Source organism: Oncorhynchus mykiss, chromosome 15 (genome assembly GCF_013265735.2).
Source record: "Oncorhynchus mykiss isolate Arlee chromosome 15, USDA_OmykA_1.1, whole genome shotgun sequence".
In the NCBI taxonomy this organism is placed as follows: Eukaryota; Metazoa; Chordata; class Actinopteri; order Salmoniformes; family Salmonidae; genus Oncorhynchus; species Oncorhynchus mykiss.
The window spans coordinates 23,652,922-23,665,048 of NC_048579.1; the positions used below are offsets into that span (position 1 = coordinate 23,652,922).

The 12,127-nt window shown below is 42.2% G+C and overlaps 1 protein-coding gene across 2 annotated transcripts in view; it reads left to right on the forward strand.

Moving 5' to 3' along the window:
- The window catches only part of prex2 (phosphatidylinositol-3,4,5-trisphosphate-dependent Rac exchange factor 2), a 200,733-nt gene extending 194,814 nt beyond the window's left edge, over window positions 1–5,919 (forward strand). For both annotated transcript variants that reach the window (XM_036944101.1, XM_036944100.1), the window contains exons 40-41: window positions 144–211; window positions 3,913–5,919. In XM_036944101.1, the coding sequence (XP_036799996.1) occupies window positions 144–211; window positions 3,913–3,958 (114 nt within the window). In that variant the 3' untranslated portion in view covers window positions 3,959–5,919. The remainder of the gene's footprint in view (window positions 1–143; window positions 212–3,912) is intronic.
- Window positions 5,920–12,127: the final 6,208 nt, after the last annotated feature.

The window sequence follows — 12,127 nt, forward strand, 5'->3', positions numbered from 1 at the left end:
AAACCCACAGTTGCTGGACCAGACAGGATTGGCAAAAAGTGCTCTTCTCTGAGGAGTCGTGGTTTTGTCTCATCAGGGGTGATGGTGATATCTATGTCTACCTAATGGCTTGCTGGAATTGATGATTCTGATATGTCTTTCAGGGTGCGAGAGTTCAGAATTCTGCCAAGAACCTGGGAGTGAGAGACCGCACTCCGTCATCTGTACCTAGGTAAGCTGAAACCCCCCTACCCTATCCACACCTACACAACACCATAGAGTAGTAATCTGCACCAAGGTAAGCTTATACACCTCATCCACATGCTACTAGACACAACACCACAGAATAGCTTGATGATACAGTGCCTTCAGGAAGTGTTCATACCCCTTGACTTATTCCACATTTTGTTGTTACAGCCTGTCACTGTCTTCTTGGTAAGCAACTCAAGTGTAGATTTGGCCTTGTGTTTTAGGTTGTTGTCCTGCTGAAAGGTGTATTCATCTCCCAGTGTTGGGAGGAAACCAGGTTTTCCTCTTGGATTTTGCCTGCGCTTAGCTCTATTCTGTTTTTTTTGTCCTGAAAAACTCACCAATCCTTAACGATTACAAGCATACCCATAACATGATGCAGCCACCACTATGCTTGAAAATATGGAGAGTGGTACTCGGTAATGTGTTGTATTGGATTTGCCCCAAACATAACACTTTGTATTCAGGACATTTTTTGCAGTATTACTTGAGTGCCTTGTAAACAAGATGCATGTTTTGGAATAGTTTTAGTATGTACAGGCTTCCTTCTTTTCCCTCTGTCAATTAGGTTAGTATTGTGGAGTAACTACAATGTTGTTGATCCATCCTCAGTTATCTCCTATCACAACCATTAAACTCTGGAACTGTTTGAAAGTCACCATTGGCCTCATGGTGAAATCCCTGAGTGGTTTCCTTCCTCTCCGGCAATTGAGTTAGGAAGGACGCCTGTATCTTTGTAGTGACTGGGCGTATTAACTGTAATTAATAACTTCACCATGCTCAAAAGGATTATTATTATTTTTGTATATTTTTTTACTCATCTACCAATAAGTGCCCTTCTTTGTGAAGCATTGGAAAACCTCCCTGGTCTTTGTGTTTGAATCTGTGTTTGAAATTCACTGCTCGACTGAGGAACCTTACAGATAATTGAATGTGTGAGGTACAGAGATGAGGTAGTCATTCAAAAATCATGTTAAACATTATTACTGCACACAGAGCGAGTCCATGCAACATATTATGTGACTTGTTAAGCACATTTTTACAATTTATTTAGGCTTGCCATAACAAAGGGGTTTAATACTTATTGACTCAACACATTTCAGCTTTTCATTTCTAATTAATTTGTTAAAACATCTTTAAAAATAATTCCACTTTGTGTGTAGACCGGTGACCCCCCAAAAAATCAACATTTAATCAATTTTAAACTCCGGGTGTAACAAAACAAAATGTGGAAAAAGTCAAGGGGTGTGAATAATGTGTGAGTACTGTGCTACTGTATAGTGCTACCGTTCAAGTGCTAGAATGCTTTTATGCATATTTGTGTGTTGATACAGTGGGGCAAAAAAAGTATTTAGTCAGTCACCAATTGTGCAAGTTCTCCCACTTAAAAAGATGAGAGAGGCCTGTAATTTCCATCATAGGTACACGTCAACTATGACAGACAAAATGAGAAAAAAAAATCCAGAAAACCACATTCTAGGATTTTTTATTAATTTATTTGCAAATTATGGTGGAAAATAAGTATTTGGTCACCTACAAACAAGCAAGATTTCTGGCTCTCACAGACCTGTAACTTCTTCTTTAAGAGGCTCCTCTGTCCTCCACTTGTTACCTGTATTAATGGTACCTGTTTGAACGTGTTATCAGTATAACAGACACCTGTCCACAACCTCAAACAGTCACACTCCAAACTCCACTATGGCCAAGACCAAAGAGCTGTCAAAGGACACAAGAAACAAAATTGTAGACCTGCACCAGGCTGGGAAGACTGAATCTGCAATAGGTAAGCAGCTTGGTTTGAAGAAATCAACGGTGGGAGCAATTATTAGGAAATGGAAGACATACAAGACCACTGATAATCTCCCTCGATCTGGGGCTCCACGCAAGATCTCACCCCGTGGGGTCAAAATGATCACAAGAACGATGAGCAAAAATCCCAGAACCACACGGGGGGACCTAGTGAATGACCTGCAGAGAGCTGGGACCAAAGTAACAAAGCCTACCATCAGTAACACACTACGCCGACAGGGACTCAAATCCTGCAGTGTCAGACGTGTCCCCCTGCTTATGCCAGTACATGTCCAGGCCCGTCTGAAGTTTGCTAGAGAGCATTTGGATGATCCAGAAGAAGATTGGGAGAATGTCATATGGTCAGATGAAACCAAAATATAACTTTTTGGTAAAAACTCAACTCGTCGTGTTTGGAGGACAAAGAATGCTGAGTTGCATCCAAAGAACACCATACCTACTGTGAAGCATGAGGGTGGAAACATCATGCTTTGGGGCTGTTTTTCTGCAAAGGGACCAGGACGACTGAACCGTGTAAAGGAAAGAATGAATGGGGCCATGTATCATGAGATTTTGAGTGAAAACCTCCTTCCATCAGCAAGGGCATTGAAGATGAAACGTGGCTGGGTCTTTCAGCATGACAATGATCCCAAACACACCACCCGGGCAACGAAGGAGTGGCTTCGTAAGAAGCATTTCAAGGTCCTGGAGTGGCCTAGCCAGTCTCCAGATCTCAACCCCATAGAAAATCTTTGGAGGGAGTTGAAAGTCCGTGTTGCCCAGCAACAGCCCCATAACATCACTGCTCTAGAGGAGATCTGCATCAAGGAATGGGCCAAAATACCAGCAACAGTGTGTGAAAACCTTGTGAAGACTTACAGAAAACGTTTGACCTCTGTCATTGCCAACAAAGGGTATATAACAAAGTATTGAGATAAACTTTTGTTATTGACCAAATACTTATTTTCCACCATAATTTGTAAATGAATTCATTAAAAATCCTACAATGTGATTTTCTGGATTTTTTTTCTCTAATTTTGTCTTTCATTGTTGAAGTGTACCTATGATGAAAATTACAGGCCTCTCATCTTTTTAAGTGGGAGAACTTGCACAATTGGTGGCTGACTAAATACTTTTTTGCCCCACTGTATGTGTATGCGTTGTATTGTTTCTATGAGAACAGAAAACGGCAGCCTCTCCCACCCAGCCCCCCTGCAGAGTCGATGATAGATAAGAATAGGGGATAGGGGCTGTCACAGCCAATTGGCTTTGACATATCCTTTTGTGACATGCAGCCCTTTTGAACCTTTTAGTGGGATTGACAAATGCAATTAAGTGGGGCTGTGATTAGTGTTGAGCTGTGCTGGCCGCAGGGGGAAATTTCTGCGCTCTCACTGGGTTTGTCATAATAGGTGCGGCGTTAGTGACTGCTCCTTAGACGCTCTGAGGGTGCTTGCCAAACAACACCCTATTCCCTACATACACATAGGGCTCTGGTCAAAAGTAGTTCACTAAAAAGGGAATAGGGCGCCATTTGGGACGCAGGCCGTGCGACTTTGAGACAGGTCTGTGAGAGGGTTGATTACTGATGGAGAATTGCGGTGAGGCTAGGGCAGCTTGTTGTGTTGTCTTAGCATTCTACGCTTTGAGAACTTACAGTAGGAAACAGGACATTTGTGTTAATGTGCATTTTGAAGGCAGGCACTCGCATTGCCTCATGGCTGAATGGGTGCAGAACTAAGAACGCTGTGTGTGTGGGTTTGGGGGGTGGGGGCGGGTGTGTGTGTGTGCGTGCGTGCGTCTGTCTATGCCGTGCTATGTGTACACCTTAATCTCTAACTGTAGCAAACAGTGAGCCCCTTTCCTAATTGTATGTACGTGTGTTTTCCCCACCAGACTGTATAAGCTGTGCCAGCCTCCACCCCCAGAGGGGGATTCCTAATTCCCTAGGTCCTGTATGGAGCTGTCCAGTCCAGCGAAGCTCTGCTCACCCTTCTTCCTGATCCATTCCTTAGAAGACTTCTCTCTTTCTACCACTGAGGAATCAACCTAGGGATGTGTCCCAAATGGCACCATATTCTCTATTTAGTGCACCACTTTGGACCAGGACCCAAAATGCTCACACTCGTGAGTTCAGTGGGTTCCAATAGGGCTCTGGTCCAAAGTAGTGCACTATATAGGGTATAGGGTGCCATATGGGACATAGACCTGGAAACAGAACATTTTCTCTCATCGACAGCCAGCTTGCCTTTTCAAAATGCCCACACTCAGTCACTCAACAGTGGGCTCAGTGGGTTCACAATTTGTAAATAGTGAATTTTTAATACTCTATTTCTCTCTCCGCTATTGTGCTGTACTTTATAGCTGATTTTAAAATGGATTTATATATTTGTCTTGCGTCCAGCTACATTGCATCTCATTTAACATTAATAGTGTTTTATAATGGAACAACAACAGAGCCTGAGATTGGTGCCTTGAGGCTGACGTCCAACCAGCCAACTGAAATGGAATGCAGCCTATCCATCGATGTTCTTTCTTTCTGCAAATAACTATCATGGAATGAAAATGAGCTGTTTTGTTATCACAAAGTTCAGGAAATGACCATTCCATGACCTGACTGATGTTGTTTGATATTTGTTTGGATATGGTGTGAAAATGGAATGAGATTATATGAGTTGTGGGGCAATATTGCTGTGCCCCATTTGCACAGTAATTTATTTTCCTTTCTCTCCAACTTGCTCATTCCAGATAATGCATTCATGGCCATGTTGATAACCATGCAAATGTTGTTGTAACATTGATCATAGCGATACTGTAAAATGACGTGTAGATATGCAGGTATGACACCTTGAACACTACCATGTAGCCATGTAGACACTCTAGTTTCATACCTTCTCTAGAGTCCCAGGCCGCATTCCAATCTAAATCAGCACCTTTGCCTCCTCCCTTCGCTTGGAGTGAGCCCTCCAGTGACGTGTCTATGACGTTTCCCCGAGGGAGTGGAGTGGAGGAGGGAAGGGATCACAAGTGAAGTGGATTGAGACGCACCTAAAGATTAGTAAGGGACCACTGAAAGGTGCAGTGTAGCTCGTGTGTTTTCCATTCTGCAGTCTCTGTGCCTTAATGATGGTATATTACAGATATGAACATGATCATCTGTACACACATGAAGTAACCCCCTGATATGAAGAGGTTCCTACATGAACCATCAGTATTAAAACAGCACTCCAAGCTTATGTAAGTAGAGCTATGAAATATATATAAATATACTTAAATATTGTATATTGCCAGTACTCAGGAGCTAAGTATTATTCTGTATTTAGGTATTACTTACAGTATCATTGCTATATTGGTAGCAACATTATAGAGTTGGTTAATTACAAACATGGAATATCAAACTGCATAGATGAGCTTGGATACACTCCAAATGGCACTCTATTCCCTATTTAGAGACCTATGGAGCCTGGTCTAAAGTAGTGCACTGTATAGGAAATAGGGTGCCATTTGGGACTCGGCCTTCTGTTTGACAGCTGTCCCCATATATCTCTCAATGTCTTACTGTAAACACATAGTGTTTGAAATATGTACCTTTTCTAATATTGCATAATGAAGGTGCCTGTTTGCCATATAGCAGCTTATAATGTGTTGAAGAGAAAACACATTAAAAGAAAGAGAAATGTAAAGATGCAACTGTAAAAAAAAAAAAGATAAACACCAATAGCCATGTTTGTTTGTTTGACTGAAAATTACTGTAATTTATTTTCTTATTATGAGACTGACCCTCCATAGTTGCCATATACACAATGTACTTTCTCTCGTTTGAAACCAATTTTCTCTGTATTACTTTTAAATATACAATGTTACGCTGTAGTCCATTAATTTCAATTAAACCAATTTAAAGGAGACATCCGGAAGGATTGTATTTTACACTTTGTTTCTACTTGCAGATTGCTGTGAAAATCAAATCAAATTTGACATGTCACGTACACAGTTTACAGCGTGTATGAACGGTGGCGTGAAACGCGTGCTAGGCTAGCTCCCTCAACGTTGCGGTATAATAGTCAATAATAAAAAATTTAAAAAAGTCTAATCGAACATAAGTAATTAGACGAAGATAGGATGCAGCCTACATTATAAGATCGTCTTAAGACTCGTAAAGAGGGTATTGCAATACGGCACTGTCTTAACTGTTCTGTCTTTGCAGGTGGTTCGCTTAGCAAGTGCTCTCTCTAGATCCCTGTCTGTCTACCCTTCTGGAAAAAACCACATGCTGTTTTTGGAGCACTTCACATGTGATGATATTTCACATGACGTTTCACGTGGATTTTCACAACCTATCACATGTGGATTTAAATGTTCACATGAAATCTCACAGGTGATGCCCTACAAACAAAAAGGTGGCGTTGTGATACCCACAGTGCTTTTAACTTACACGTTTAACAACACTTTGACCTACATGACTACATTGTGTATGTTTATTTATACATGAATTATTATTCAACATGTCCTTATCTAAGATTTGAACTCACAACCTCTTGATTCACGGCATTCCGATCTTTCTGCTACGCCACCAGTAGTTGATTTCACCTGTATTCCTACACTTTGGACTTCAAAGTACATTTCAGCTTTATTCAAATGTACACACATTTAAGGAAAACTATTTATATTTCTGATAGTTTATGATAGTTATACAGTACATTACTACAGTAATAGGATACTTACCGTAATAGTGTTTTGCTAGATATTTACTTTCAATCTCAATGCATTTGGGTACTTTTTTGATACGTCCTGCAATTACATTTAAACCTATAGGATACTTTAGATGCGGTTATGGCACAAACTGTTTTTTTAAATCACGGTCATTTTATGGTAAGTTACCGGCTACTGAGTTGCGGTGAGAACATATGTTAATGTCTTTCTACAGCTGCACTGTATTTTCTCAGTAAATACACAACAACTATATTCAGGAAGAACACATCAATTCTAATTCAATTATTTAAATAGCGGAAAGTTAAGAATTATAATTTGGTTTACTTTTTGATTTGACTGGAACTTAAATGGAATTGACCTCAGCATTGGTTGGCACACATGGGACGCTACCACACCCGGGAGTTGAACTACCTCTTAGATGACAGCAACCTGAATTTCCTGCTTCGCCACCAGGTCTGTGGCCATGACAGAGATCGGCCACAGATTTATTGGCAAGAATACATTCCTGTACTTTTACTAATCAAATCAATAATTGTGTGACTATCTGACAACACCAACTAAAAAGTAGCAGTGCTCAGGGACACAACATTAAGGCCTAGATTAAATCAGATCAAGCATAAACACGTGAAAGCCGACACCTGCATAGCTGGTGTTTTGGTGGTATCGCAGGTGTAACTGTGTTCGAGCTTTCAAATGGGTGAGCAGCTGCTCGTGTGGTCATTGTCACAAAGCCACAGCCATCCTACTCTCGTTAGAAGCTCAGAACGAGAAAGTGTAGGCTATATAGAAACAATGACACTCAAATTGAAAATCATTAAAGCAAATAATAAGAATTTCTATCAGCCTTATCGTGGTGTAGATTACGTATCACATTCCAATGTTCCAAATAGTAAACAAGGCTGCATGGGATTCCTCTTAATGCAGCTCCGTACAGCCAATGGCTATTTCCACTCCAGATATAATGACGGGAGATGGTTGTGGATTTGACAGCGCTAACGCAGTTTCACCTCCAAAATGATACTAATTTCCCTCTAGTAATTACCAGTTGGAGGGCCGCTCAAGTGGATTTTTCCCACTTCCCACTTGGTTACGAATGTAGCATTAGGTACAATTGTTACTGCACTTTGAAACATCGGTGCAGGCAATGTGCTGGTGGGGGCTCATTAGCATATATGGGGGCATGGTCTAAAATATATTTGTGCCAACCTTCACTGGAAATGTTGTAGCAGTTTAAGTGGTTTTATCATTATGTTGTTTAAAGTAGAGCACCTCTTGACATTGTCAGTACTGCAGTTTTTTTTTTAATAAGAACTTGTGACAATCAAGAGCCACACTATTAAGAGGTTACTGTGCATTTTCCAGTAGCTCAATGGCAGCTGGTTCACAGGGAGTTCATGTTTAATTTTCAATCATTTACTCTCAACTATACTGAACAAAAATAAATATGCAACATGTTCCATGAGATGAAATAAAAGATCCCAGAAATTGTCTCTCTAATGTTGTGCACAAATTTGTTTACATCCCTGTTAGTGAGCATTTATCCTTTGCTAAAATAATCCTTCCACCTGGCAGGTGTGGCATATCAAGAAGCTGATTAAAAAGCATGATCATTACACAGGTTCACCTTGTGCTGGGGGCAATAAAAGGCCTCTCTAAAACGTGCAGTTTTGTCACACAACACAATGCCAAAGATGTCTCAAGTTTTGAGGGTGAGTGCAATTGGCATGCTGACTGTAGGAATGTCCACCAGAGCTATTGCCAGATAATTTGTCAGTACGTCCACCTGGCCTCACAACCATGCCAGCCCAGGACCTCCACATCCAGCTTCTTCACCTGCAGGATCATCTGAGACCAGCCAGTCTGGCTATTTTAACAAATGTGTGCTCGTCGTCCTCACCTGTATCTTGACCTGACTGCAGTTCGATATCGTATGTCACCTTCGATGGCCACTGGCATGATGGAGAACTGTGCTCTTCACGTATGAATCCCCGTTTCAACTGTACCGGGCAGATGGAGTCGTATGGGGTCGTGTGGGCAAGCGGTTTGCTGATGTCAATGTTGTGAACAGAGTGGCTGAATGATGTTTGTGGGGTTATGGTATGGGCAAGGATAAACTACGGACAGCGAATAGAACCGTGTTTTAATGATGGTTATTTAGATGCACAGATATACTGTGACGAGATCCTGAATCCCATTGTCGTGCCATTCATTTGTCGCCATCACCTCATGTTTCAGCATGTCGCAAGGATCTGAACACAATTCCTGGAGGCTGAAAATGTCCCAGTTCTTCCATGGCCTGCATACACACCAGACATTTCACCGGTTGAGCATGTTTGGAATTCTCTGGATCGATGTGTACCACATCGTGTTCCAGTTCACGCCAATATCCAGCAACTGTGCACAGCCACTGAAGAGGTGTGGGACAACATTCCACAATCAACAGCCTGATCAACTCTATGCGAAGGAGCTGTGTTGCGCTGCATGAGGCAAATGGTGGTCACACCAAATACTGACTGGTTTTCTGATCCACGCCGCTATCGTTTTTTTAAACTACCTGACACCAACCGATGCAGATCTGTAATCCCAGTGATGTGAAGTCCATAGATTAGGGCCTATTGAATGAATTTATTTCAATTGACTGATTTCCTTATATGAACTGTAACTCAGTCAAATGTTTGAAATTGTTGCACGTTGCGTTTATATTTTTGTTCAGTATACAGTAGTTACAAGTGGATTATTGTAAAATTCACAGTGAGTTACTGTAGCTAATCAATTACACTCAGTGACCTGATGGTCTGGGAGGAAAGTGAGTAGTACAATTACATGGTTACTAGCTATTAGTGATGGGTCGTTCACGAACGAGTCGGCTCTAAGAGCCGGTTCTTGTAGGTGAATGTTGGGAGGCGGCTCGCATATCAGACGATCCAATTCTATTTATAAAAATACAAAAAAATGAAGATATGAATAATCAAAAGATATAAATGAATAGAATTAACTAATTTAAAGAATAGTATAGAAAAAAGTATAGGCCTAAATGCTCAAGCGCACACATTTGTTCTGACTGTCTGCTCAGATTAACAGCCTCACCTGTTGTTCATGTCAATCAGACATGCAGTGTCAACCAATGAACCAAAGATGCGTGAGGGAGGGCCGAGCCAACTCACTCACAGTCACACAGTTAGCAGCCGAGGAGAGAGAAAGAGGACAGCTGTGAAGACAACAGCTGGAAAATGAGTCGGAAGCACAGTAGCATTTGGATGCATTTTAATAATGTAGACAATGTTAGAGCACAGTGTAGAATTTGCAAAAACAAAATCTCATATAAAGCTGGTTCTACACACAACCTACACCGGCATATGCGAACTGTGCACCCAACTGTGAAGTTAGCTGTAGCAGAGCTTCGAGAAACTAGCGGGCCTGCTAGTGACAGTGGTGGAGCCATCCACTCAGTCAAGTAGGCCTACTCTGTGACCCACAGCAGCGCAGTCTTCTATGGACCAGTTTATGCTATGTCTGTAGCAAAACAAGGCCAAATTGATATTGCATTGGCTAAAATGATTGCCACCGATTTCCAGCAATTTTCGATTGTGGAGGACAGAGGTTTTAGAAATTATAGCAAAAGTCTAAATCCAATGTACACAATTCCAAGCAGGAAAACCCTTTCAAACATCACTTATTCCACAACTGTACAAGAGCACACAGGGTTCAGTGCGGGAAAGAGTTCAAAAAGCTACTGCAGTTTGCCTTACCACTGACTGCTGGACATCAAGGGTAACCACTTCTTACATGTCGGTTACATGTCACTTCATTGAAGATTTTTCAATGTCTAGCTGTCCTCTGGACTGCTTTGAGTTCACCGACAGACACACCTCAGAGAACTTGGCAGAGGAACTGTTGAGAGTGGCCAGAGAATGGCAAGTAGATGGAAAAGTGCTCTGTTGTGTTAGCGACAATGCAGCTAACATAAACAAAGCCATGAAAATGTTACAATGGACCCGTCATCCATGTCTTGCCCACACAATCAACCTGATTTGTAATAGATGCTCTGAAGGTGATACAGTCCACTGTGGACAAAGTGAATACAGCTGTGGAATACTTCCACAGGAGCACAGTAGGTGCTGAAAAACTAAAGTCTACACAATGCCAGATGGGAATACCTGAGTTGAGGTCTAAACAAGACTGCACTACAGGGTGGAATTCAACATTTTATATGTTGAAGCAGTTTCTTGAGTCAAATTATTTTATGGTTATTTGGTGTCAGATATAGAAATGTCAGCTTTTAACAAGGCTGCAGAATGTTTTAAATGATTATGAACAGACCAAATTAACTGGGATGACATTCCCTATTATGGGAGACCAAATAAAATAGCTGGAAGCCACGCCTAGAATAAGCCACGCCTAAAATCTTCTGATAGGCTGCCCTGTTAAAGTATGCTGCCATTCAGTAACCAATGTGCATGTTGCCAACAGATGAGTCAGAGAAGGTTCAGTAGGTTACTGGTAAGATTGCTAATGGCAGCAAGTGTCCCATAGGTTACTGACATTTTGCATCTCTTTTACGCTCACAGAAGCTGGTGTTGTAGCTGCACCGTAGCAGGACATTTCAGATTGCTAGCGACCAAGAGTTTATGAGTTCACATCCCATTTAAGGCTGTGTGATCACAGTACAAATGTATACAAGATTTATTTACACTTATTGAAATTCTAATACAGCAGCAAACTGTAATTTTATAGAAAACATCTTTGAGTTGGGCCTCCCGAGTGGCGCAGCATTCTAAGGCACTGCATCGCAGACCGGGAGACCCATGAGGCGGCGCACAATTGGCCCAGCGTCGCCCGGGCTAGCGGAGAGTTTGTACGGCCGGGATGTCCTTGTCCCATCGTGCTCTCCCGACTCCTTGTGGGCCGGGCACCTGCAAGCTGACTTCTGTCGCCAGTTGTACGGTATTTCCTCCGACACATTGGTGCGGCTGGCTTCCGGGTTAAGCGAGCAGTGTGTCAAGAAGCAGTGCGGCTTGGCACGGTTGTGTTTCCAAGGACTCATGGCTCTCGAGCTTCGCCTATCCTGAGTCCGCACTGGAGTCGCAGAGATGGGACAAGACTGTAACTACCGATTGGATACCACGAAAAAGGGGTAAAAATACAAACACTATCAAGTTGTTGTGTACATGTACTTTATTTTTACTGCAACTTTAGGCGAAGTGCAGAAATGTATTCTTGAGCCTCCCGAGTGGCACAGTGGTCTAAGGCACTGCCTCACAGTGCTAGCGGTGCTACTAGAGATTATGTGTTTGAGTCCAAGCTCTGACACAGCCGGCCACGACCGGCCGCAGCCGGCCACGACCCATGGGTTGGCGCACAATTGGCCCAGCGTCGTCCGGGTTAGGGGAGGGTTTGGCCG